Raw genomic sequence first — 27,346 nt, 5'->3', positions numbered from 1 at the left:
AAATCAAAATATATTTTATATTGGAGATTCTTCAAATAGCCACCCTTTGCCTTGATAACAACTTTGCACTCTCTTGGCATTCTCTCAACCAGCATAACCTGGAATGCTTTTCCAACAGTCTTAAAGAAGTTCCCACATATGCTGAACACTTGCTGGCTGCTTTTCCTTCACTTTGCGGTCCGACTCATCCCAAACCATCTCAATTTAGTTAAGGTCGGGGGATTGTGGAGGCCAGGTCATCTGATGCAGCATTCCATGACTCTCCTTCTTGGTCAAATAGCACTTACACAGCCTGGAGGTGCGTTGGGTCATTGTCCTATTGAAAAACAAATTATAGTCCCACTAAGCCCAAACCAGATGGGATGGCGTATCGCTGCAAAATGCTGTGGTAGCCATGCTGGTTAAGTGTGCCTTGAATTCTAAATAAATCACAGACAGTGTCACCAGCAAAGCACCACCACACTATAACACCTCCTCCTCCATCCTTCACAGTGGGAAATACACATGCCGAGATAATCTGTTCACCCGCACCGCGTCTCACAAAGACACGGCGGTTGGAACCATAAATCTCTAATTTGGACTCCAGACCAAAGGACAAATTTCCACCGGTCTAATGTCCATTGTTCGTGTTTCTTGGCCCAAGCAAGTCTCTTCTTCTTATTGGTGTCCTTTAATAGTGGTTTCTTTGCAGAAATTCTACCATGAAGGCCTGGATCACAGTCTCCTCTGAACAGTTGATGTTGAGATGTGTCTGTTACTTGAACTATGTGAAGCATTTATTTGGGCTGCAATTTCTGAGGCTGGTACCTCTAATGAACTTATTCTCTGCAGCAGAGGGAACTCTGGGTCTTCCTTTCCTGTGGCGGTCCTCATGAGTGCCAGTTTCATCATGGCACTTGATGGTTTTTACGACTGCACTTGAAGAAACTTTAAAAGTTCTTGAAATGTTCCGGATTGACTGACCTTCATGTCTTAAAGTAATGACGGACTGTCATTTGTCTTTGCTTATTTGAGCTGTTCTTGCCATAATATGGACTTGGTCTATTACCAAATAGGGCTATCTTCTGTATACCACCCCTACCTTTTTACAACACAACTGATTGGCTCAAATGCATTAAGAAGGAAAGAAATTCCACAAATGAACTTTTAAGAAGGCACACCTGTTAAAACTTCTTTGGGAACGGGGGCAGTATTGAGTAGCTTGGATGAATAAGGTGCCCAGAGTAAACTGCCTGCTACTCAGGCCCAAAAGCTAGAATATGCATATAATTAGTAGATTTGGATAGAAAACACTCTGAAATTTCTAAAACTGTTTGAATGATGTCTGTGAGTATAACAGAACTCATATGGCAGGCAAAAACCTGAGAAAGAATCCAAACAGGAAGTGGGAAATCTGAGGTTTGTAGTTTTTCAAATCATTGCTTATCCAATATACAGTGTCTATGGGGTCATATTGCACTTCCTAAGACTTCCACTAGATGTCAACAGTCTTTAGAACCTTGTTTCAGGCTTCTACTGTGAAGGGGGAGAGAATAAGAGCTGTTTGAGTCAGGGGTCTGGCAGAATGCTATGAGCTCAGTCAGGCGTTCGCCCGTGAGAGTTAGCTGTGTTCCCTTTCATTTCTAAAGACAAAGGAATTGTCCGGTTGAAACATTATTGAAGATTTATGATAAAAACATCCTAAAGATTGATTCTATACATCGTTTGACATGTTTCTACGAACTGTAATATAACTTTTTTGACTTTTCGTCTGAACTAAGTGATCGCGCATTGAACATTTGGATTACTGGGCTAAACGCGCAAACAAAAAGGAGGTATTTGGACATTTATGGACTTTATCGAACAAAACAAACATTTATTGTGGAACTGGGATTCCTGGGAGTGCATTCCGATGAAGATCATCAAAGGTAAGTGAATATTTATAACGCTATTTCTTAGTTTTGTGACACCTCTCCTTCTTTGGAAAATGGCTGTATGTTTTTCTGTGACTTGGCTCTGACCAAACATAATCGCAAGGTGTGCTTTCGCTGTAAAGCCTTTTTGAAATCTGACACAGCGGTTGCATTAAGGAGACGTTTATCTATAATTCCATGCATAACACTTGTATCTTTTATCAATGTTTATTATGAGTATTTCTGTAATTTGATGTGGCTCTCTGCACTTTCACCGGATGTTTATTTGAGGCAATGCATTTCTGAACATAACACACCAATTTCAAATGAGGTTTTTGGACATAAAGATGAACTTTATCGAACAAAACACACATTTATTGTCTAACATGGAGTCCTGAGAGTGCCATCCGGTGAAGATCATCAAAGGTTAGTGATTAATTTTAATGCTATTTCTGAGTTTTGTGACACCTCTCCTTCTTTGGAAAATGGCTGTATGTTTTTCTGTGACTTGGCGCTGACCTAACATAATCGCAAGGTGTGCTTTCGCCGTAAAGCTTTTTTGAAATCAGACACTGTGGCTGGATTAAGAAGAGTTTATCTTTAAAATGGTGTATAATACTTGTATGTTTGAGGAATTTTAATTATGAGATTTCTGTTGTTTTGAATTTGGCGCCCTGCAATTTCACTGGCTGTTGTTGAGGTGGGACGCTAACACATATCCCAGAGAAGTTAATTGAAATGCATTCCAGGTGACTACCTCATGAAGCAGGTTGAGAGAATGCCAATGGTGTACAAAGCTGTCATCAAGACAAAGGGTGGCTATTTGAAGAATCTCAAATATAAAATATATTTTGATTTGATTAACCCTTTTTTGGTTACTACATGATTCCATATATGTTATTTCATAGTTTTGATGTCTTCACTATTATTCTACAATGTATAAAATAATAAAAAATAAAGAAAAACCCTTGAATGAGTAGGTGTTCTAAAACTTTTGACCGGTAGTGTACCTCTGTCAAAAATATTATATTTTGCACAAATTGGCAATAAATGTACAATATACACCCCAAGCCAATGGATATCCAGAGTATTTACTTCCTAAACAGAGAGAGTATATTAAGAGTACTGTCCTGTCTTCCACTGTTTGACTCGCTCTCTGAAAAGAAAAATGGTTGAATCCCAATCCCTACCACAGCAATCCATAATGCCCCCATAATCATTTCACAAGCAGTTGATTTACAATTGAGTAAAAAGTTTATTTAATTGGTATCGATTTTGAAACAAGTACCTCTTGATGGGGTGTATATAGACATTCAATAGTACATTTGTACAGTAGACAATCAACAATAGAGGAAAATAGCAACTTAGTGGGTCGAAGCAACGTTCTCCGACCTCAAGCTAACACTGCCATCATCAGGCAGTTGAGGATAATATTGTTCATCAAACAAGAAACTGCACTTGGAATACTACAAATAAAAAAGGATTGGCTTGTAACTTCCTGCATAAACGCATTGAAAATAAGGAAATGCATTTGCTCAAACACACTAATATTAAGTTTATTGTACACACACTATCTGTATTTCCTTCAACATTCTCATACAGTCATTTAAATCAAAACATTTATTTCACGTACAAAAAAGAACAAATGTTTGTATTGATTTATTTTTCTTCTCCATGTGTTCACTCAGTTATCTCCTACAGTTATTCTTCATACCTTCAGTTGCCCTCTCCATTTCTGTTGCATTGTCTTTTGTCTTCAATCATCAAAGCCATCATTGGAGGATAACGTGATAATCATCACTAATCTGCAAAACATTATGTATTATGTAAGTATTCACACTCCTTGACTTTTTGCAAATTGTTTTGTGTTACAGCCTGAATGTAAAATGGATTAAAGTGAGATTTTGTGTCATATGTGGAATTATAAGTCCCCATAATGTCAAAGTGGAATTATGTTTTTAGATTCGTTTTGAAATTAATTAATTAAAAAGGAAAATCTAAAATGTCTTGAATAAATAACACCTTTTTTATGGCAAGCCTAAATAAAATCAGGAGTAAAAATGTGTTTAACAAGTCACATAATAAGTTGCATGGACTCTGTGTGCAATAATAGTGCTTAACATGATTTTTGAATGACTACCTCATCTCTGTACACACATACAGATAACTGTAAGGTCCCTCAGTTGAGCAGTGAATTTCAAACAAATTATACCACAAAGACCATGGAGGTTTTCCAATGCCTCACAAAGAAGGGCACCTATTAATATTTTAGATTTTTAAAATTAAATAAATGTAAATGCAGATATTGAATATCTGTTTGAGCATGGTAAAGTTATGAATTACCCTTTGGATGGTGTATCAATATACCCAGTCATTACAAAGATACAGGCTTCCTTCCTAACTTAGTTGCCGGAGGGGAAGGAAACCGCTAAGGGATTTCACCATGAGACCAATGGTGATTTTAAAACAGTTACAGAGTTTAATGGCTGTGATTGGAGAACACTGAGGATGAGTCAACTACATTGTAGTTACTCCACAATACTAACCTAATTGACAGAGGGAAAATAATACAAAAATTCAAAAAATATGCATCCCATTTGCAACAAGGCACTAAGGTAAAACTGCGAAAATGTGGCAAAGAAATTTACTTTATTGTCCTGAATACAAAGCGTCATGTTTGGGACAAATTCAAATCAACACATCACTGAGTACCATTCTTCATATTTTTCAAGCATGGTGGTGGCTGCATCATGTTATGGGTATGTTTGTCATCGGCAAGGACTAGAGAGTTTTTTGGTGTGATAAAAATAAACATAATAAGCTAAGCACAGGAAAAATCCTAGAGGAAAATCTTGTTCCGTCTGCTTTCCAACAGACACTGGGAGACAAATTCACGTTCCAGTAGGACAAGAACCTTAAACACAAAGCCAAATACACACTGGAGTTGCTTACCAAGACGACACTGAATGTTCCTGAGTGGCCTAGTTACAGTTTTGACTTAAAAATGTCTGTCTAGAAATGATCAACAACCAACTTGAGTTTGAAGAATTTTAAAAGGAAGAATCTGCAAATATTGTACAATCCAGGTGTGGAAAGCTTAGAGACTACCCAGAAAGATTCACATCTGTAATCGCTGCCAAAGGTGATTCTAACATGAATTCACTCAGGGGTGGGAATACGGATGTAAATGAGATAATTCGGTATTTCATTTTCAATAAATTAGCAAAAATGTCTAAAAACATGTTTTGACTTTGTCATTATGGGGTATTGTGCGTGGATGGGCCAGAAACATGTTGAATCCATTTTAAATTCAGGCTGTAACACAACAAAAGGGGTATGAATACAATCTGAAGGCTCTGCAGGTTGAATGCTGGAATTGATCTTCTCAGTACAGATAATGTTTTGTGTACCTTTCAAGCATCAAACATCTTCTTTCTGCCCTCCATGCCAGACATGGCATCCACATTTTGACGCCAGTCGGTGACCTCTTCTTTCTGGGAGGACCAGAAATGTATTAGCTACACTAAATCAATCATTGAAAACAAACTACCTTTGAGAATAAACAACAAGTTCATAATTTGTCCATAGAGATGAAAAGGTTCTCAGATTCCAACCGCCCGTGATAGTAGCTAAATAACATGTAAAAGCAAGTAGACATCTTGTACAACGTCAAGCACAACGGGCATGCACCAGTCTTACCTTCTCCTCTGGTTTCTTGACTGTCTTGAGGTTGGACTTGAAGTCGATGGTCTCCTTATGCTTGGAGCCCAGCAGAACACTGAGCATAGCTTCAGCTGAGATCTTCACCCTCTTCAGGTTTGGCTTCTTAAACTTGCTCTGCAGCTCAATGATCTTTAGTCCTAAATCATGGATCTGACCAGAGCACAAAGAACAGAGGACATTTTTACATTTACATTTTAGACATTTAGTAGATGCTCTTATCCATAGTGACTTATAGGTAGTGCGTTCATCCTAAAGGAAAAATCCTCAGTCCACTGTTGATACAGTCCCAAAATGTTTTTCACATCATCAGTCAAGTTTTCAAGATGTGTCACTTACCATATCATCATGATTATGTGGCAAGTGACACTTAGCTTCTTGAAAGTCCAATATCTTGACAACTTGACTGCTGACATGCAAAACATTTGGGATTGTATCAACAGTGGACTGATGAAAAAAAGTGTTTGAGTTTATTTTTCTTGTAGAGTAGCTGAGAGAAGCAGCCACATATCACAGTCACAGTAAGCAGGGTTTTAGTTACTTTCAGGTACAACACAGGCTCGCACATTAACTGTGACCATTGACATCGTCTACGTCCCAAACGGTACCCTATTCCCTTTTTAGTGTACTACTTTTGACCAGGGCCCATATTTCTATCAGTCCAATTTGCACACTTAGTCCTCCCAGTTGTACAGTAACTAGTGTGTACTGTGGCTGACCTTCGCTCTAAATGTATGTTCTAAACTCATAACCACCGGGAGGCAGTGTTTTAACAGTGTCATCTTCAAATGTACAGTCCAAGCGCTCAAAAAAGGTGCATGTTGGACTGATAGAAGTAGAAGTGGTTTAAGTGTGAGAGGAATAAAGCAATAATTTGATGATATCTTAGCAGCACACTATGCCTTATATACAATCATCTATAAAACATTTCAACTATCTTTTGTCATTTCCCCCTGGATTGATTTGTTTTCTACAAATTATTTTGCGGTATCCTACCTCCTTGTCATTTTTGGTAACTTTGAGTCCCACGTCATATCGCTCCTCATCTACCACATCAATCTTATGGTGCAGATCTCGGCACAAATCCTGCAGAGAGAACAAAAGACAGCTAATTGATCATATTTTATTTTGTTACACTTTCTGTAAGGAATTTCAACTGCGTCATGCATTATAACACATTATACACGGCTTATATGGCGTTATAAATGTACTCATAACAGTTTTTTATACAATATAAATACAGTATACAGTATACCTGGAGCTGCTCCACAGACAAGCCAGACAGTTTGAGAGGAGGGACTCTCTCAGCCAGAGCTTCATCTCTTTCTCTCTTCTTCTCCTCCACCTCAACCTCTAGCATCTGGCCAGCTACAATCAGCAATCTGATCTACAGGAGAATAAAGCTACAGTCAGCAATCTGATCTACAGGAGAATAAAGCTACAGTCAGCAATCTGATCTACAGGAGAATAAAGTTACAGTCAGCAATCTGATCTACAGGAGAATAAAGCTACAGTCAGAAATCTGATCTAGAGGAGAATAAAGCTACAGTCAGCAATCTGATCTACAGGACAATAAAGCTACAGTCAGCAATCTGATCTACAGGAGAATAAAGCCACAGTCAGCAATCTGATCTACAGGAGAATAAAGCTACAGTCAGCAATCTGATCTACAGGAGAATAAAGCCACAGTCAGCAATCTGATCTACAGGAGAATAAAGCCACAGTCAGCAATCTGATCTATAGGAGAATAAAGCTACAGTCAGCAATCTGATCTATAGGAGAATAAAGCCACAGTCAGCAATCTGATCTATAGGAGAATAAAGCCACAGTCAGCAATCTGATCTACAGGAGAATAAAGCCACAGTCAGCAATCTGATCTATAGGAGAATAAAGCTACAGTCAGCAATCTGGTAACTACTGATCTTTAGGAAGGAGCATAAAGCTAGAGTCAGCCATCTGATCTATAGGAGGATTAACATCCAAAATAGGTTAAAAAGGGTCACAAGAGGTCAGGGTTCATAAGCTACACATTTATAGCATGTATTCTGTTTATATAACATTCATGTCGCAAATGTGAGACGACTTGTTTGTTTCTTGTGTTGACAATGGAATACAACGCTCACCTTCAAACCCAACCGTCGGGCTGAGGAGATCTTGGACTTTTCTTTTGGTTTTGGTCTGTGTCATTAGGAGGGGGGAAAAAGAGAGATAACATTTCAATGTGCTAACCTGTCATTTATATGTGTCTCATTATTAAAATACACACCAAGGTTATTATACTTTTGTGTTTTAATATTAGTTTTTATTTCTATTAGTTTTAAGATTTTTATTACAAATGCATATCCACTTTACTATTTATAAAAACATTTACATTACATTTTTATATTATTTAGTTTTTGTTTTACTGTTAGGGACAGAAAGTAACCTATGTGTGAGAGGAGCCATGTATGTGTAACGCTCGTCTGAAGAAGTAGACCAAGGTGCAGCGTGGTAAGTGTTCATGATCTTTAATACTCAGAACACCAAACAAAAACAACAAAAGGAATAACGAACGTCACCTTCTTCAGGCTTCACAGAGCTAACAAAAAACAAGATCCCACCACCGTAGGTGGGAAAACAGGCTACCTAAGTATGATTCCCAATCAGAGACAACGCTGCCTCTGATTGAGAGCCATATCAGGCCAAACACAGAAAACCAACACAGAAATAGAAAACATAGATTACCCACCCAACTCACGCCCTGACCAACTAAAACAAAAGACAAAACAAAGGAACTAAGGTCAGAACGTGACAGTACCCCCAACCCCCCCCCCCCCAAGGTGCGGACTCCGGACGCAAAACCTGAACCTTTAGGGGAGGGTCTGGGTGGGCATCTGTCCGCGGTGGCTGCTCTGGCGCTGGACGTGGACCCCACCATTGTCTTTGTCCGCTTTTTTAGCATCCTTTGAGGCTCAGGACTGAGGGGCGGCTCCGGACTGAAGGGCGGCTCCGGACTGAAGGGCGGCTCTGGCGGCTCCTGACTGGCGGGCGGCTCTGGCGGCTCCTGACTGGCGGCGGCTCCTGACTGGCGGGCCACCGTCTGGCGGCTCCTGACTGGCGGACGGCTCTGACGGCGCTGGACAGACTGTAGACTCCTTTACAACTCAAAAACGCCCAATATCGACGGTGCTGCTATTGGCAACGTCATCTTGTGAGTCTACCTTTAAATTATAAACTAAATCTCAATGTGATCTGCCAGATTCAGAAGCTTGAAAAGCCCATTAGAAGTTTTTTAAAAAGCTTTAAAATCCCATTGAAAACCCAATACGCTTTTCGACCCCCCCAAAAACTAAAATTGAACATAATTAATGTTTATTTTATCTTTGTTTGTTTTGGAGTCAAATATAATAGTTTTAGTATAGTTTTAGTTTCTGAAATGGGTTTGTTAATAATTTTATTTCAGTTTACTAAATAGTTTTTTCATGATAGTCATGATAGTTTTCGTTTTAGTTTCAGTTTTAGTTTACTATAATAACCTTGATACACACAGTGAACATGAATACTTACGCGTCCGCCATGTTTTCCTTCTTATCTTACTGAAATTTAAATAGAGAAAGGAGTTAGCATTTTTACCCCACATGAAAAGAAAAACAGTAAACCGAACATTCAGGCAACATTCAGGCTCATGTACTGTACATTTACATCCAGGTTAGCTTTTTTATCCATTGATGATTTTATTTTTTTATGTGGGAATAATTTTCCTTTATTTATATACTATTTTATTAATTTGGTTGAAAAATGTATTGGAAATACAATTCAATGAATGTGTCTTTCTCTTCTGCACCAATTGAGCTGTTGCCAATGCTGAGGATGGGGTTTGATGGTTGTATCGTCTTTGGGACAGCTATGTCACATACTCAGTGCATGTGTTGCCTCATTAAACCTCTCTTTAGATAATTTATTGTGCACTGCTGGTTAAGCCTGTGTCCAAATCCAAAAGAGGCCTCAGTCCATACTTGATGAAGGGAGTTATTTTATTGTAGCACATTTGAATTGTGTACAGTATGTGAGGCAGTAAAGGGTTATTGTTATTTCCAGCTCACATGACCTGATTGCAAAGGTCAACATTTCATACAATGAAATATTTGAGATATTATTATATATTACATATCATTATATTCTGGGAAAATGTCAGAGCATGTAACACCCAAATGACAAACCATTACAACACATTTTACATTTCAATCACAAAGGCTGTGCTGGTTACTTTGTTGCTCCCAAGTAAAAAGCAGAGTAGAAACAATGTGCCTAAATGTTATATTTAAATAGTTAAAATATAAATATTGTAAAACATTTTGTTGAAAATATAAGATTTACAATGTGAGGCGCGAACGTTTATCTCCATAGCTGACAAGAGTCTTTGCCTAGGTGTCAGTATATTCCATAGCCCACTAATTCAAAGGCATGTGAACTAATTAACACTAACTATCTTGCTGTCTATGGCAAAATATTAATCCAATGTGTCATCATATCATCAATTTCCTATCTGAATTCCAGCAGACCCTCCAGAAATAAATACAATTCACCTATACTGAAAAATCACACATTCCCATACTGTTTCCCACTGCCTCCTCAACACTCTTCCTGTATTCATAGTGGACCTAAAATGTAATACATGTATTCTACACAGAAGATGAAATATAAAAAATGAAGTTCCTTAATATCAAGCCAAAGTGGTCATTGAGAGGTACCCTACCTTAAAGATGCAGAATAGGCTGAGAGAGGGAGAGAGTGAGGGACTGAGAGAGGATAGGGGGGAAATCATTCAGATTTATAGTTTCTAACCCCTGTGTGAATGGCTCACTAAAATAGACTGCACTCTGTCCAAGCCACTCTCCTGCTGACGTTTACAAACATTATTCAGGCAAGAAAGGGCTGCAATAAAACAACTTATATGGACTTGGATGTTTGGGCAGTACCACTGTCTGTCTGTCGCGTGGTTCTGACGCCACCCGTTGGTGGCAAGTTAACATGAAACATTTATTGTAAGAGCCCCTCTAAAATCTTCCTTTGTGGCTTGTCTGTAGACTCCTACAGCATCCTATGGTTAGATGCCATAGGAGTCTACCAACTTGTCTCAGGGCAACTCTAGGCAATCAAATCCAATCAAATTGTATTTGTCACATGCACCGAAATACAACAAACCTTACCGTGAAATGTTTACTGACCAACCCTTAACCAACAATGCAGTTCAAGAAATAGAGTTAAGAAAATATTTTCAAAATAAAATAAAGTTAAAAAAATAAAATAAAGTAACACAATAAAATAACAATAACAAGGTTATATGCAGGGGGTACCGGTACCGAGTCAATGTGCGGGGGTACAGGTTAGTCGAGGTTATTTGTACATAAAGGTAGGGGTAAAGTGACGATGCATAGATAATAAACAGCGAGTAGCATCAGTGTAAAAACAAAGGGAGGGGGGGGGGACAATGTTAACAGTCAGAGTGGCCATTTGATTAGTTGTTCAGCAGTCTTATGGCTTGCGGGTAGAAGCTGTTAAAAAAGGGATAGGGGGCAGTATTTTCACATCCGGATGAAAAGCGTGCCCAGAGTAAACTGCCTGTTACTCAGGCCCAGAAGATAGGATATGCATATACTTTGTAGATTTGGATAGAAAACACTCTAACGTTTATAAAACTGTTAAAATAATGTCTGTGAGTATAACAGAACTGATTTGGCAGGCAAAACCCTGAGGACAAACCATCCAGGGGAAAAAATTATTGAGGTTATAGTATTTCCCAATAGTTTTCTATGGGAAGCCCTATTTAATAGGGACCTGGTTGCAGTTCCTATGGCTTCCACTAGATGTCAACAGTCTTTAGAAATTGTTTGATGTTTTTCTTTTGAGAAATGAAGAAGTATGGCTGTTCTTTGTAAGTGTCACTCTGAAGGTCTCTAGTATTTCGGTGCACGTGGACTGGAACGCGCTTCACGTTGTTTTTATCCGGTATGGGAAACAGTTTATCCCGTCTTAAATTTTATCGATTATTTACGTTTTAGGATATCTTAGGTTGGATTAGGAACGTTGTTTGAAATGTTTGGACCAAGTTTTCAGGTAACTTATTAGATACTTTGTAGTCATGTTGGGCGAGTTGGAACCGGTGTATCTTTTAATCAAACGCACCAAATAAATTGACATTTTGGGGATATAAAGAAGGACATTATCGAACAAAAGGACCATTTGTGATGTTTCTGGGACATTTTTGAGTGCCAACAGAAGAAGATCTTCAAAGGTAAGGCATTTATTATATTGTTATTTCTGACTTTTGTGTCGCCACCTGCCTGTGTCGCCACCAGCGCTGTCCCCAGATAATCGCATGGTCTGCTTTCGCCGTAACGCCTTTTTGAAATCTGACACTGCGGCTGGATTAACAAGAAGTTAAGCTTTATTTTGATGTATTACACTTATATTTTCGTGAATCTTGAATATTGATATTTCTGTAGTTTGAATTTGGCGCTCTGCAATTTCACTGGATGTTGTCAAATTGATCCCGCTAAAGGGATTGGCACGCAAAGGGATCACTAACAGATTTTAAGGAGACTTTTGGACCTAGACTTGGCGCTCCGGTACCGCTTGCCGTGCGGTAGCAGAGAGAACAGTCTATGACTTGGATGACTGGAGTCTTTGACAATTTTTTGGGCCTTCCTCTGACACAGCCTAGTATATAGGTCCTGGATGGCAGGAAGCTTGGCCCCGGTGATGTACTGGGCTGTACTGACTTGTACCACCTTGGGGCGGCCCATGGTGTTGAACGCTGAGCTGTATTCAATGAATAGTATTCTCACATAGGTGTTCCTTTTGTCCAGGTGGGAAAGGGCAGTGTGGAGTGCAATCGAGATTGCATCATCAGTGCATCTGTTGGGGCGGTATGCGAATTGGAGTGGGTCTAGGATTTCTGGGATGATGGTGTTGCTGTGAACCATGACCAGTCTTTCAAAGCACTTCATCTTCATGGCTACCAATGTGAGTGCTACGGGTGGTAGTAATCTAGGCATGTTACCTATAGACCCTCTAGGCCAAGAAGCCATTCTCACACACGTACATCTTTTGAACTCTGTACAAAGTAGGGACTAATGTCAACGGGAGTAGAGGTGTCCTAAGATGTATACCGTAACCATGTCCTTAATCTTGCTGCCCTTCCTCTGGTTACGGTTTCAAGTCTTACCTCACATTTAGAAACCTTAGGTGTTAATATCATCTTACCTTTTCTAGCGAATATTTCAATTGCTACAATAATTATATACTGTACGGTGATAAAGCACATCCTTGTCTCTTACACCCCTAGAAAATGTTATTTAAAAAAAATACTATTATTTATGTTTGTACATTCATGTATGATACAATATCTTACACGGTTCTAAGAGTCAGAGGCATCTGTTTGAATTTGGTCTTATACCAAAAATAATCAATCTCAGGGCATCTAATATTAGCACTGGTCAATACCAAGGAAACACATGGGGTGGGATAGCTAAGTGTTTGGTTTAGTATTAGTTTGAGTTGATTCTTTGCATGAAGTACTTTGATAGTAGTGTTAAGGAGCCCCATGTGTACAGTAGCTTCCTGATGTCAATTGTAGAGCTAGGAACTCTTCCTATATAACATACATGTATGTACCACATCACGTTTAAGTGTCTTTATGTGATAATTACCCAACACATCAGACCGCCACCTGTGACCTGAGAATAAGCCATATAAATCTTAGCGGTGCTTTATTTAGAGTGCGACTAACAGGTGTTCGTGTAAGGTGGCAGATCTTGATGTGTTGTAACCCGATCCAGCCAGAGTTCATTCTCTGTGTGAATGCAGTAAGTGGCGTCAATGGTACAAAGGAAATAACCACTTTGATATCCTCTACATTTATCAGGTCTTTGATATTCTTTATATTTATCATGTCTTTCATATCCTCCACATGTATCATGTCTTTGATATCCTGTATATTTATTATGTCTTTGATATCCTGTATATTATCATGTCTATATCCTGTATATTTATCATGTCTTTGATATCCTGTATATTATCATGTCTATATCCTGTATATTTATCATATCTTTGATATCCTGTATATATATCATGTCTTTGATATCCTGTATATTTATCATGTCTTTGATATCCTGTATATTTATCATGTTTTTGATATCCTGTATATTTATCATGTCTTTGATATCCTGTATATTATCATGTCTATATCCTGTATATTTATCATGTATTTGATGTCCTGTATATTTATCATGTATTTGATGTCCTGTATATTTATCATGTCTTTGTGGAATAGTCTATCTACTAGGTACAGTAGGTGGTGCCTCATGAAAATGAGTAGCCTGTCAGCATAGTAGTCAGAAGATATACTGTGGTATTGGACCACTTTTTTCAGTGGTTCAGTACAATTTTTCGGTGGATCATCTTAAGATGTCCATTGAGTGCAACCCGTAGTTTTACCTGGTCAGGTCAGACGGTCAGGATAAACTCCTGGCCCCACACAACACTAAACTAAACTCCTGGTACACAACCCCACGTGTCTATTGTCAATCACAACATCCTCGATAAAAGTCTTTATTATGCAGCCTGTCTCTTCGGGTATGTGAGTGATGGAATGGCGTCCTCTCAGGCCTGTGGCTAGACAGGCCTCTTCGAAACACATCATTGAACAATAGCAACCCTGAACCTGTGACCATCACTATGTTTGGAAAGGTCATTTAATGTGTCTCATGTCTTCTTTGATTTACAAACGTTGTTAAAACATAATGGCTGACTGACTGTTCTCTGAGGAGACCTTGAAGTATAAAGAGAGACTGAATGTGGATACAATGACCCGCTAGCTTATCGCTGAGGTATTCTCTCGAGTAAAATACTTTATAATACCCAGAAGAAGCAAAGTAATTAGTAAGTAAGTAATTTGTCAATCACCTGGCAAACTCCTTATTGATTGAACCCGATGAACCCCACTCGTGATAGGGATTGGGGATTGCAATTATTTCCCATGAACGAGGAATTCCCAGTAAGCGCGGGTCATAAGCTCGCGTTGGTTAAGTCCCTGCCCTTTGTACACACCGCCCGTCGCTACTACCGATTGGATGGTTTAGTGAGGTCCTCGGATCGGCTCTGCCGAGGTCGGTCACGGCCCTGGTGGAGCGCAGAGAAGACGATCAAACTTGACTATCTAGAGGAAGTAAAAGTCATAACAAGGTTTCCGTAGGTGAACCTGCGGAAGGATCATTACCTGGTTGCCAGCCGCCGGCATGGGGCTGTGCTCCGAAAACCAAACTCAAAAACATGACTAGAAAAATAATCTAATGGTGACACCTAGTTGCTCACCTAGTTGCCCTGACTAACCGTCCCTATAAATATTTGGCTAGTGGTGTTTTTGCAAATGATATCAGCGACCACTACCTTTTTGCTTGCATTAGAGATACCAAATTGAAAAACTATGGCCCTCGTATAATTGTGAAGACACATTTTTAAGTAATTCTCGCCCCCAGGTGTTCCTTCATGGTCTATATTATTCAGAGCTTGTTTCTACTAGCGGCATACCAGACCCTGTTTTGGGTCTTTCATTTTCTCATCCATTTTTACCTCTCTGGCTGAATAATATGCCCCTTTTAATCAACTCAGAGTCAGAAACTGAACTAGCCCATGGTACTCTCTTGTACTCTCAGACCTCCTCTTGATAAGAAATCAAACCTGGGCCAAGGCTAAACAAACTGTCTCGTTAGCCGACTGGCAGCTATTTAGGCAATTGAGAAATAGGTGCACTGCCTCGGTTAAACAGGCCAAATCAAACTACTTCCTTAGCTCTATGACAGACTGTTAGTGATCCCTCTACATTTCTAGAAAACGGTTAATTCACTGAAGTGGGGGTAATTCCTCTTCTTTCCTGACTATTTTTTTTGTATTTTTTGTATTTTGTTAGGATCCCCATTAGCTGTTGCAAAAGCAGCATCTACTCTTCCTGGTGTCCACGCAAAACATGAAACATTACATAATACAGAATGTAAATAGACAAGAACAGTATGGAAGACCGTTTGGGTCTTTACTATGAAACACCGTTCGGGTCTTTGCGTGTCAAAAAAGATACACGTCAAATAACACTTTGACGCGTCAAATGAGCTTGTTGACCAATCAGGACCTAAATATGACTGCACGTCACATAATAATTTAACACGTTCATTCATTTTGTATGTCGTTATTACACATTGATTACACTATCACTCGTATTTCATGTCACAACGATTCACCGATTCGTATGCTATGATGCTGGTAAAGTTTTGTCTCACGTACCTGCCGCTGCCGCACGAGCGCAGGCATTTCCCCAAGTTCTGGACAGTGCTGGTCATAAAAAAAGCTAGCTAACTGATGGATGCAAGCAGTGTTATTCCCCAAAAACATAGCAAAACGACAATCTGTTTCAGTAGCTAGCTCACTATCTATATAGGTGTCATTATTTAAAATATCCCTAATTTATAAGACAGTTCTTATTTGATTAATGGTGGTCGGACCCACCTACGTGAAGCTAGCCACAATAAGGATTAGCCACAATAGTGGATTTTGCTGCTCGCCTTCAAACTAAAACTCGGTCATTGACAGGGATGCAAATGTGTACAAATAGTGGAATCATGCTATAATTGAATAGATCATGCTAAATGAGGTTGTTATAGAAATTCAACAAAAGACAATAATTTGTTAATTTGACAAAGATCTGTAGCAATTACACTGGATGTATTAGACTTTAGAATTGCACTGGGGGCGTACTTATTTCACTGTACAGCCTTACCTATGGATTGTGGATCAATTACATGGGGTATCAGTCTACTCATTGACACCCAGAGAACATTAGCGTCGTGGCTCTTATTGCGGGACTCTAAAACCACTGTGAATTGAGCCACATTTGTTGTTACTAGTCAACCTACTATGTATACTGAACACTGTTCCAGAGGAAAAACTATACAACGTGGGAGGAAAAGCACTTGGGTAATGAGTAGACTGATACCCCATTTCATTGATCCCCAATCCTCAAGTAAGGCTGTACAGTGCAATATGATTGTCAGTCCGCACAATAGGCTGACTGGGGAGGTGAAATCCCCCGCAGTCAAAGTCCCTGATAAAGAGCTATGGCGCTAATATCTGCGTTAACTCTTCACAGTTGTGTTCTGTGGGTCTAACCGAGTAGACTGATACCCCATTGCATTGCTCCACATTACAACACTCCAACCTTGTTAAACATTATTTCGTCTAAATATGCCTTGATCGCACCAATTGTAACCTTCTGCGGCTCTTTCAAATAGGGACGTTTAATTTGAAGGCCAACCGCAAATTCCACTATTGTGGCTAATCCTTATTGTGGCTAGCTTCACAACCCGGTCCAGTCAAGCCTCACTAGCCAAAGGAAGCTAGCTGGTTGCTTATAACGTTAGCTTTGGCCAACAAATGCTAGCTAGTTATTTACAGTACATGAACTGAAGTTCAACAACAAGTGGCTAACTAGCTAATACTTACTCACATGGATTCCTAAATCACTGCTAATTATATTGAAAATGACTGCAGTTTCTACTGGTCATTGTTTTCAGGCTGGTTGCATTGGTGCTAGCTAGGTACCAAGCTAAAGCTAGCTACCCCAGAAGTTGCTAATAACATCTGTAAAAAAAATTATAAAATTATTATTATTAAAAATTATTATAATTTGATCCTGATCTTATTTCAAATGCTCACACAGACGTTTTCCCATTCAGTTGAACAAATAATGTCTTATTACCAACGCGGTATTGTAAACACATCGTTCGTGGCCAGTGTGTGCTTGTTTGCTGACTTTTATTTTTTGTACAGCTTTCACAGTGTTACTGATCGTAGTGGTGGATCTTGGCTTGCATGTGAAAATTCAGCACACACAACATTCTATGATAGAATTGTGTTATTTGACGTGTCAAATGTAAAGCTTGTTTGAGCATTACAGTGTTATTTGACGTGTATCGTTTTTGACACGCAAAGACCCCAACGTCGTTCCATAGAACAGCTCAAGGACAGAACTACATACATTAAAAAAGGCATGCGTAGTCTATCAGTACATACACACAAACTATCTAGGTCAAATAGGGGAGAGGCATTGTGCCGTGAGTTGTTGCTTTATCTATTTTTGTTAATACCAGGTTTGCTGTTCATTAGAGCAATATGAGATGTAACAGAGTTGCATGCAATAATGGCTCTATGTAATACTGTATGCTTTCTTGAATTAGTTCTGGATTTGGAGACTGTGAAAAGACCCCTGGTGGCATGCCTGGTGGGAAAAGTGTGTGTGTCAGGGCTGTGTGTAAGTTGACTATGCAAACATTTTGGGATTTTCAACACGTTAATGTTTCTTATAAAAAGAAGAAGTGATGCAATCAGTCTCCTCGACAGGATATCAGTCTGTGAGACACCAGACTGCAAAACTATCAAGCTCTATTTATTAAATAGTGGAGTGGCATTTACATTCATATCAAATAAATAAGTAACTTTTAAACCATTCAGTCAAATGTAGCAGTGTGTACACCAATTCTGTACATTCAGTCAAATTTAATGTAGGCTACACCAAGTCTGTACATCAAAATAACATGGCTTCACTCTCTCAATAGCAATTATCTTTTTTTATTTTGCTAAATCAACTGAAAATGTACAACTTTTCAGATACTGTACAGTTAATATCATCACATTCCTGGCTCTGACCTGAAATATCTATTCAGATGATATTGACAGTTATAAATCCACCTACAGAACTACAATCCCTTACGGAAAAACACATGAATTTCACATGTGAAGTAAATGTGGTAACATGAAACTACACATGTGAAAAGATGATCTCAAGTGAAATAAATGTGACAACATGAGGATGCAAATTTCAACATGTGATGCCATGACACTTCACCTGTGACAACATTTGAACGTTTTTCACATGTAAAACTGCAAATTAAATTTTCACGTGTGAATGTTTCTTACATGTGAACTTGCAATTCCACATATGCTAGTCCTCCAATACCCCCAACAGAACACATTTGTATTGTGACCCTGGACAAGCACACCTCATTCAACTCATTGAGGGCTTGAGGATCAGTTGAATCAGGGGTGCTTGTCCAGGGTCCCTATAAACATGTGTACTGTTGGGGGTACTGGAGGACCAGGGTTGGGAAAGACCAATGTAAAGTTGATGGGTGCAGAGGGTCCCGAGGTCGGGGCGGGAGGACAGTCTAAAGTTATACTGTTACACTTGTCCAGGGTCCCTATAAACATGTGTACTGTTGGGGGTACTGGAGGACCAGGGTTGGGAAAGACCAATGTAAAGTAAGATAGGGGTTTAATGGGGGTACTGGAGGACCAGGGTTGGGAAAGACCAATGTAAAGTAAGATAGAGGTTTCATGCACTGCAGCCTGCATCATATGTCATGACAACAATAGAAGGGTTGGCTATACATTCTGCTATACAGAATGGGACCAGGCTAGTGAACCACATTACCGTGCACTTAGTTAGTACTTATTCCACATACACTTATAAGGAGTCGACTGAGAATGTTTTGTAGGTGGATAATGAATGACCTCGGGGAAGTGAAATCATCGTATTATCCTAAAATAGAAGTCAATGATGAAGACTGTGACAAATTCGATTTTCACATGTGAAAATGCAATTCCACATGTGAAAGTTTTTCACATGTTAAAATGCTGAATTTCATTTTCACATGTGAAAGTTTTTCATATATGGAACTGCAAATTTCACATGTGAATCTGCAAATTTCACAAAATGTTATTCTCCTCACATGTGAAAAACTGGTGTTAAATTATGAACTCTAAATGTAATATATATGGTTTCACATGTGAAACTGCACCTTTCACATTTTCTTTTGATAGAGAAGTAATGAAATGGTAGGGGGGGTTTAAGGTAAATGGTACGTTGTTCAGCTAAAATAGTGCAAAAACCTTTCATCAATAGAAAAATGATTACATTTTACATGATCACTTAGTAGACTTTTCAATATGACCCCAACTGGGAATTGGGGTACGCTGACCTTTCTGCTGCGCCACAAAGTCTGTACCCTTCTCAGAAATCCCCTACACATTCAGCACCTATAATACATCTCTGCACTTAGTAAAAGAGGGCCATCTGCACTGCTATTTCAGTTATCATTTAATCTGACTATTCTCTCATCATTGATTTAGTTTACTTATTTCAGCAATTTGAGGGTTTTCTGTATAATTGTCTGATGTTGATGAATCACTATGATAAATATAATAGATTTTCTTGAGTGTATTATACAAAGCTAAGATTCACTTTGAAGTCCAAAGTGTAGGAATACAGGTGAAATCAGTCATTGACACAGACATGGTGGCATGGCAGGAAGGTGAGGACATGTTGAATAGTAATTACTGTATAAATAAACATACAGGAGGTTGGTGACACCATACTTGGGGAGGACGGGCATGTGTTAATGGCTGGAGCAGAATAGGTGGAAAGGTAACAACATCAAACACATGGTTTCCATGTGTTTGATGCCATTCCATTCGCTCCGTTCCAGACATTATTATGAGCCGTCCTCCCCTCCACTGAAATAAACATGCACAATATAATCATGTGTGTCAAATACGTAAGTTGAAAACACTGCAACTATTTTGTGACAAATTATTGTATGCAGGGCATCATCACCTGTGAAATCTCATGTGAAAAATATACACAAGTGAACATTTGAATCCACATGAAACTTCATGTGAAATATAATTTACATGTGAAGTGTTCCAAAACCACATTGGTTCACATGTGAAATATAATTTGATATCGTGAAAATCCAAGTGAAATTTATTGTGAAATATCCTCACATGTGAAGTGTTCCAAAACCACATTGTTTCACAATAAACTTTTACATGTGCAAAACGTGGAAATTTCACATGTGAAATCATGTGATTTTCCACTTGAAATCATGTGTTTTTTACATAAGGGATACTACCAGTACATCATAAATAACTGATTCTATCAACACATAATTTATAACACAACTATCTATAACATATCTACAATATATAATATCAACAATATCCCCTGTGAACTAGCAAACTCTCATATCACATTAAACAGGGGACACACATGTAAAATTGACATGGTTGATATGGTTGACATGATTCTTTATAAAATTCATTTCATATCACAACATGAAATTCACATCTCATCTAGAACTGACCTCCTCTCTCTCTTCTTCGTGGGTTCTTACAGTCTTGGCATACTTCTCTCTTAATGGTGGTACAACATGACCCTGCAATAATATTAGAATCGAGATTAGCACTCCTTGACAATATATCATAAATGCAAAAGACTCTTTCCATTGTCCTAAAGCAGTGGTGTGAAACTCATTCCATGGAGGACCTAGTGTCTGCAAGTTTTTCCTTTCAATTAAGACCTAGGCAACCAGGTAAGGGGAGCTATTTACTAATTAGTGACCTTAATTCAGTCAAGTACAAGGGAGGAGTGAAAACCCGCAGACACTCGGCCTTCCGGGGAATTAGTTTGACACACGTCCTAAAGTGTAATTTAGCTAATGTTGCTAATCATAATCAATACCTGCTTATTTTCCAGCATCAAACAGCTTCTTTCTGCCCTCCATGCCAGACATGGCATCCACATTCTTACGCCAGTCAGTCACCTCTTCTTTCTGAGGAGACCAGATATCATATCATTAGGTTTGATTAAAAAAATACTATCAGATTTCTGTTTTTCATGGACCCTTGGAAGATTAAGGTTGCATCCCAAATGGCACGCTATTCCATATATAGTGCACTACTTTTGACCCCTATTCTCTATATAGTGCACTACTTTTGAGCCCTATTCCCTATATAGTGCACTACTTTTGACCAGTGAGCACTATATAGGGATTAGGGTGCCATTTGGGACAACCATAGACCTCATTGTTGTCTAAAAACAAACAAACCTTCTCCTCTTCCTTCTTGACTTTCTTGAGGCCGGATGTGAAGTCAGCCTTCATTTTGCCAGTGTCGGCCACGGCTCCCGACAAGGCGTCGGCGGCAGACTTTTTCACCCTCTTCAGAGTAGGCTTCTTCGACCCCTTAATCTCATCGATCTTCTGGGTCAGCGACTTAATCTGTGGACAGCGTTGATGATGTTCTGCTTTTTAGTGTCTGTTTGTTGTGTATTTATTGGTGTTGTGTATGGCTGGTGCGATCAGATCAGATCTCCCTTAAAAGGGATTAATAAAGTACAATCTTATCTTATCTAGCATGTGTCCTATCAGTCAATTGCTATTGCTGTTAATTATTAGGAATACTTTCCTTCGCATGGAGGCACAAGACAAGGGTGTACACTCTCACTGTTTTTTATTTAATATAGCGAGGAATGGAATAATGTAATTACTGTAAGATACATTCTAGAAGATGAGTCATCATTGTGGACAGGTTTATGGTTGGGTGAATATATCAAACACAATAACAGAGAACTTAGCATACCTCTAAATCATTTTTCCCCACTTTGATTTCCATGTCATATCGTGCCTCATCTACGATATCAATCTTTTTGTGTAGGTCTTTACAAAGGTCCTGCAAGAATATGATATCATGTAGAAAAGACAACCAACAACACATTACAGATAACGATATTATTGAAATTACAGATTATTTAAAATATTTAGCCAATCAATTGCAAAAGAAAGAATTTATAGTGTATAGAGAACTCTATCAATTTTATATTAGCAGATTTGTTGAGTAAAATATTTTTATGAAGGATTCTCTGCCTCTATAACCACCTCCTAATATGCATGGATATACTGGAATATATTTTATAGTATATATGGTGTATTATAGATATATTAAGTATTAGAGATAAATGAAGTATTATAGATATATAAAGGCCTACCTGTAGCTCCTGCACAGACAGGCCAGACAGTTTGAGGGGTGGGGCTCTCTCATTCAGAGCGCTCTCTCTTTCACGTTTCTTGTCCGCAACCTCAGCCACCAGCATTATCCCTGCCTTTTTCAGCAGTTTGGTCTGAGGAAAGACAACACCAGCAGTTAACCCCTGCCAATTTTCCTTCTCACAGAATGACACAGATTTGTGTTTTACACCAACAGTTAATCGCTTTTAATGTGGCATTTGGTATACAGGTAAACATCTCTTTTCAATTGAAGTTAACACTGTTTATCATGTATTAGAATTCATTCTCAATAAAAGGTATAGCTGCACTCTCAGGAAAAAGATTCTATCTAGAACCTTAAATAGTACTTTGGCTGTTGCTTTTTGGTTGCAGGTAGAACCCAGGTAGAACCCTTTTTGATTCCATGTAGAACCCTTTCCACTGTTTTCTAAGTGTGTGTAAGGGTAAATGAGCATTTGTTCCCATTCTAAATTAGTGGTTGTCCCCAATAGTGGTTGTTCCCGTTCTAAATTAGTGGTTGTCCCCAATAGTGTTTGTTCCCGTTCTAAATTAGTAGTTGTCCCCAATAGTGGTTGTTCCCGTTCTAAATTAGTGGTTGTCCCCAATAGTGGTTGTTCCCGTTCTAAATTAGTGGTTGTCCCCAATAGTGGTTGTTCCCGTTCTAAATTAGTGGTTGTCCCCAATAGTGGTTGTTCCCGTTCTAAATTAGTAGTTGTCCCCAATAGTGGTTGTTCCCGTTCTAAATTAGTGGTTGTCCCCAATAGTGGTTGTTCCCGTTCTAAATTAGTGGTTGTCCCCAATAGTGGTTGTTCCCGTTCTAAATTAGTGGTTGTCCCCAATAGTGGTTGTCCATATCCGGCTCAAAGGACCAATAAGCAGCCAGGCAGTCGAAATAAAGGGACAACCTAGGGATTCAAAGGGCAGGTCCATGACTGAAGACCTGGAGAGACTCAGGATTCAATGTGTATCCATATTGTAGGGGTATATGCAGATAACTAAGGCCTCCTTGTTTCTGTGGATTCTGTCATCGACCTACTACCGTCATCAACACAGCGAGGCCTGAGAGTGAAACCTACCTTTAGGAGCAGCCGGCGTGTTGCCGAATACTTTGGCTTTTTCTGAAAGAGACAAAACATTTTCACTATAGACAATATATACACCACTGACCTCTTCAGGCCTCTGTATATAAGCAACTGCTTTAGATGTGTTGATGTGGATAAAGAACAAAGTACTCACCGGTCTTTTTCCACCATTGGTAAAACAACAATAAGACAAGAGCAATTAATTGACTGTACATAACATACATTTTGACCAAGTTTTGGATCAAGAGAGGTTAAAGTCGTCTACTCACCCTTCAGACATGGCTGCTGTTGGTCAGGTTACCTGAGGAACCGATTCAAACATACGTTACAAGCTTTATGGAACATTTATGCTGATACAGTAATCTCCCACAGATCATTTAATGATTACAGTTAGGCCGGGTTGTCCCATAGGACTGATGGGGACAAAATGTCAACGTGCTTACACCATGGGATAATACTTCCCTTTGTTATCAAGGGCTAAGGTTGTATGAGAGCTCCTGTCTGGCTATATTTGTCTACTACATTTCTCCCGTGCTTTCCTTTGGCCCAGATAATTGCCAAGTAGCAGCTGTGGCCTTGGTTATGCCAGTCAAAGGACTGGCAATAGAAGGCCTGTCGATAGAAGACCTGACAGGAAAGAGGTTTTGGCAGCACACTGAGGATGATCTAGCTGTTTTCCCATCTCTCTCTTTCTTCTGTTTCTTTCTGTCTCTGGTAGGAAACAGATTTAATGTGACTCTCCTTTTAACTTCCCTGTTACACATGGCGGATTGTGTTGAAATATAGCAGAGAGAACCTTGCAATTCATGGCTGACAGTGAAAAAATCTTGGATGAAAAAAACACATTATCTGCTATTTTTCCTTACCTTACACTCTTAGAATTTTTTTTTTTTAAAAGGGTTATTTGGCTGTCCCCATATCAGAACCCTTTTTGGTTCCAGGTAGAAAGGCCCAAAAGACCCAAAAGGGTTCTACCTGGAACCAAAAAGGGTTCTTCAAGGAGTTATCCTATGGGGACAGCTGAAGAAACGTTTTAGGTTCTAGATAGGACCACTTTTTCTAAGAGTGTAGATAGAATAAGACATGAGAATTACAGGTTCTGTACCAGAGCATGGCAGTATAATGAAACCTAAATGCAAAACATGCAGCCTATGATGCTAAGCCTGTCAATGACTGACAGTGTGCTCAAGTCAAGGTAAACTAGTAGAGGAAGAATGGCCTTTGACCCCAGACTCTTGACCACTAAAGAGGATTCAAGCTGTGAAGTGGTTGTAATGTAACCTGCCATCAGACTTTTGGCAATTGGGGTGTGTATAAGCTTCAGGTTACATGTTTTTCTCTTTGGGGCGACAGGTAGCCTAGTGGTTAGAGCGTTGGGCCAGTAACCGAAAGCTGACAAGGTAAAAATCAGTTGTTCTGCCCCTGAACAAGGCAGTTAACCCACTGTTCCCCAGTAGGCCGTCATTGTAAATAAGAATTTGTTCTTAACTGACTTGCCTAGTTAAATAAAGGTAAAAATAAAATCAGTCAGTCATTCATGGTGTTGGCCCAGAGAGGGACAAAATAAGTCACACACAATCGGACGATTGCTCTGACTAAGACACACATACAGCAAAAGTAGTGGCATAACACAGATTCCATGACGTAAATACGAACAGCAGCAGTAGTGTCCGTGTCACAGCTGGTCACAATGATATGCAATCTTCACTAATCCCCGGCATTAAAACAATGGCTGCTCCACCGGCCTCAGCACATTTATACAGTGTAGAGAGAGCCTGAAACACACCCAGCCAAATGCACTGCTGTCTCAACGTTACTATGCAGGAGCTACGGCTGGGCTCCGTTCTTCCTTCTACTGTATCTTGCAATGTCAGAAGTTTTACCGTTAAGTGACCCTTTTTAATGTAAATCTGATTTACTTACATAACTTTACACAATACCCATTTAATTTTGCGTCATTTTATCACTTGATTATTGTATCAAACTTACCTTCAAGGTGAGGACAATCAGAGAGAGTGAGAGGAGTGTCAGAGGACAGAGGAGAGGAAAAAGTATTTTATGATTTGAGATGATAGATTTATGGATTGAAAGCCTCATGTGAATGGCTCACTAAAATAGACCCCCTGCTACGCCTCTCCTAGTCCTGACATTTAACATTTAATAGAATGCATCACTCTTTGTTCCCCAACCTAGTACACATCCGTTCCCAGATGATGTACATATAAAAGCTGTAAACAGTTCACACACGTGAGCATACATTCAGTTACACACACAGTTACGCACGTTGCACACACACACACACACACACACACACACACACACACACACACACACACACACACACACACACACACACACACACACACACACACACACACACACACACACACACACAGTACTATGAAACTACTTCTGAAAAATAAATAATTCTAACAAACCCGGCAGAACAGTCTGATATCTAAGACCACCTTCTGTAAGACCATAAACATGGAACCATCAGCTGATGCCAGTTTCTCTAGCAAGATAGATTCTTAGGCACAAGGTCTAGCTAGAAATCATTGCTCAGGGTCATGAGTGCTTCACACAGGGATGATTGGCTTGTATCATACTGTAAACAGAGATGCAGTGTAATAGAATACAATTAAAGTGGCTCTATGTCTTTCAACACAGGTAATCCTTATGTGAAATACCAGTACATAGAGCTTCACACCAAACACTGTTATAAAGATCACCACCGCCACTGTTCCTATCTAGCTGTAACAAAACACTACTGTCACATCTATTTTTACATTAACGATTTTGGATCAAAATAAACAAATATCATGATGGTGTCTGTCTAAACTAGATTGGAGTGTCCATTTGATTTGATACAATGCTCAGTGCTCACGCACTAGTACACCCTCTTCTGTCAGAGGTAGGCAACCCTGGTTCTGGAGCGTCGCAGACACTTCATCTTTTTTATTTTAACTGACCTGAAAGACCGGGTGTGTTGAATTTAGGCAATTGCTAAACTGATCAATTAGCTCAGTTGGTCAGGTGTGGTGCCTAGTTGGAACAGAATCCTGCAGGACCTGCTGCATTACAGGGACAGGGCTGCCCAGCCCTGATCTATGTAATGGTACCAAATAGCAGCTAGAGGGCAGGTGTCAATCTTTAGCCTGGTCCCAGATCTGTTTGTGCCGTCTTGCTAACTTATTCGGCCATAGGAAGACATAGGAGTTGGCAACTCAGCACAAACAGATCTAGGACCAGCCTAGTCAATCTGCCATAGTGTTATGTAAATTGATCTGACTAGAGCTTTGTCTACATCCCAAATAGCACCTTCTTCCCTACAGAGTTCACTATGGGCGCTGGTAAAAAAGTTGTGCACTATGTAGGGAATAGGATGCCATTTGGGACAGAGCTCTTAGCTCGCTGTCAGTGAACAGTACAGAAACAGCTGTGAGAAGAGCCAGGACTGAACACACACAATCCCTGGTCACAGGTCAATCTTTAGGATTTAAGCCCGATAATGAAACAACTGACGCTGGGATATTTGGGGTTCAGTGTAGATAAGCCGGCAACGTGTTTGTAGATCACAGTGTTGAGCCTGTGATTGAGGTTGAGAATGTATACAGATCCTTTGGGGATTCGGCTGAGAGAACATTCCAACACATTCCCACTTAGCGTTGATGAGTAATGGTGTGTTCTCTGGATTAGGAGTAGCAGGACTAGACTACAG

General features: G+C 39.4%; 2 protein-coding genes across 3 annotated transcripts; both read right to left on the bottom strand.

Annotated features, from left to right (window-relative positions):
• Positions 1–3,127: 3,127 nt before the first annotated feature.
• LOC129862024 (troponin I, slow skeletal muscle-like) lies at positions 3,128–16,173 on the bottom strand. Of its 2 annotated transcripts, XM_055933312.1 has the most exons (8): positions 15,930–16,173; positions 9,159–9,187; positions 7,736–7,790; positions 6,868–6,999; positions 6,609–6,698; positions 5,592–5,765; positions 5,303–5,386; positions 3,128–3,697 (listed from the first exon to the last, which is right to left on the bottom strand). In XM_055933312.1, the coding sequence occupies exons 2-7, from the start codon at positions 9,167–9,169 to the stop codon at positions 5,306–5,308; spliced, it is 543 nt and encodes a 180-aa protein (XP_055789287.1). In that variant the 5' UTR covers positions 9,170–9,187; positions 15,930–16,173; the 3' UTR covers positions 3,128–3,697; positions 5,303–5,305. The 2 variants fall into 2 exon arrangements, with proteins under 2 accessions (XP_055789287.1, XP_055789289.1); XM_055933314.1 differs by lacking the exons at positions 9,159–9,187; positions 15,930–16,173 and adding an exon at positions 8,460–8,658.
• Positions 16,174–18,108: 1,935 nt separating this feature from the next.
• On the bottom strand, positions 18,109–23,664 carry LOC129862023 (troponin I, cardiac muscle-like). Its single transcript, XM_055933311.1, has 6 exons — positions 23,620–23,664; positions 22,525–22,656; positions 22,119–22,208; positions 21,587–21,757; positions 21,220–21,310; positions 18,109–20,914 (listed from the first exon to the last, which is right to left on the bottom strand). Exons 2-5 carry the CDS (start codon positions 22,627–22,629, stop codon positions 21,224–21,226), a joined length of 453 nt encoding a protein of 150 aa, XP_055789286.1. The 5' UTR covers positions 22,630–22,656; positions 23,620–23,664; the 3' UTR covers positions 18,109–20,914; positions 21,220–21,223.
• Between the last annotated feature and the right edge of the window lie 3,682 nt (positions 23,665–27,346).

This window comes from Salvelinus fontinalis, chromosome 9 (assembly GCF_029448725.1).
Source record: "Salvelinus fontinalis isolate EN_2023a chromosome 9, ASM2944872v1, whole genome shotgun sequence".
NCBI classification, from domain to species: domain Eukaryota; kingdom Metazoa; phylum Chordata; class Actinopteri; order Salmoniformes; family Salmonidae; genus Salvelinus; species Salvelinus fontinalis.
This window is presented reverse-complemented; position numbering and strand designations above follow the sequence as displayed.

Coding starts and splice junctions, on each gene's coding strand:
- LOC129862023 (XM_055933311.1), bottom strand. CDS start 22,629: ATGCTGGTGGCTGAGGTTGCGGACAAGAAACGTGAAAGAGAGAGCGCT. Junction 22,209..22,524: donor TGTCTGTGCAGGAGCTACAG/GTAGGCCTTTAT, acceptor ATATTCTTGCAG/GACCTTTGTAAAGACCTACA. Junction 21,311..21,586: donor TCAAGAAGGAAGAGGAGAAG/GTTTGTTTGTTT, acceptor TGGTCTCCTCAG/AAAGAAGAGGTGACTGACTG.
- LOC129862024 (XM_055933312.1), bottom strand. Junction 5,766..6,608: donor TTACCAAAAATGACAAGGAG/GTAGGATACCGC, acceptor TGCTCTGGTCAG/ATCCATGATTTAGGACTAAA. Junction 5,387..5,591: donor TCAAGAAACCAGAGGAGAAG/GTAAGACTGGTG, acceptor TGGTCCTCCCAG/AAAGAAGAGGTCACCGACTG.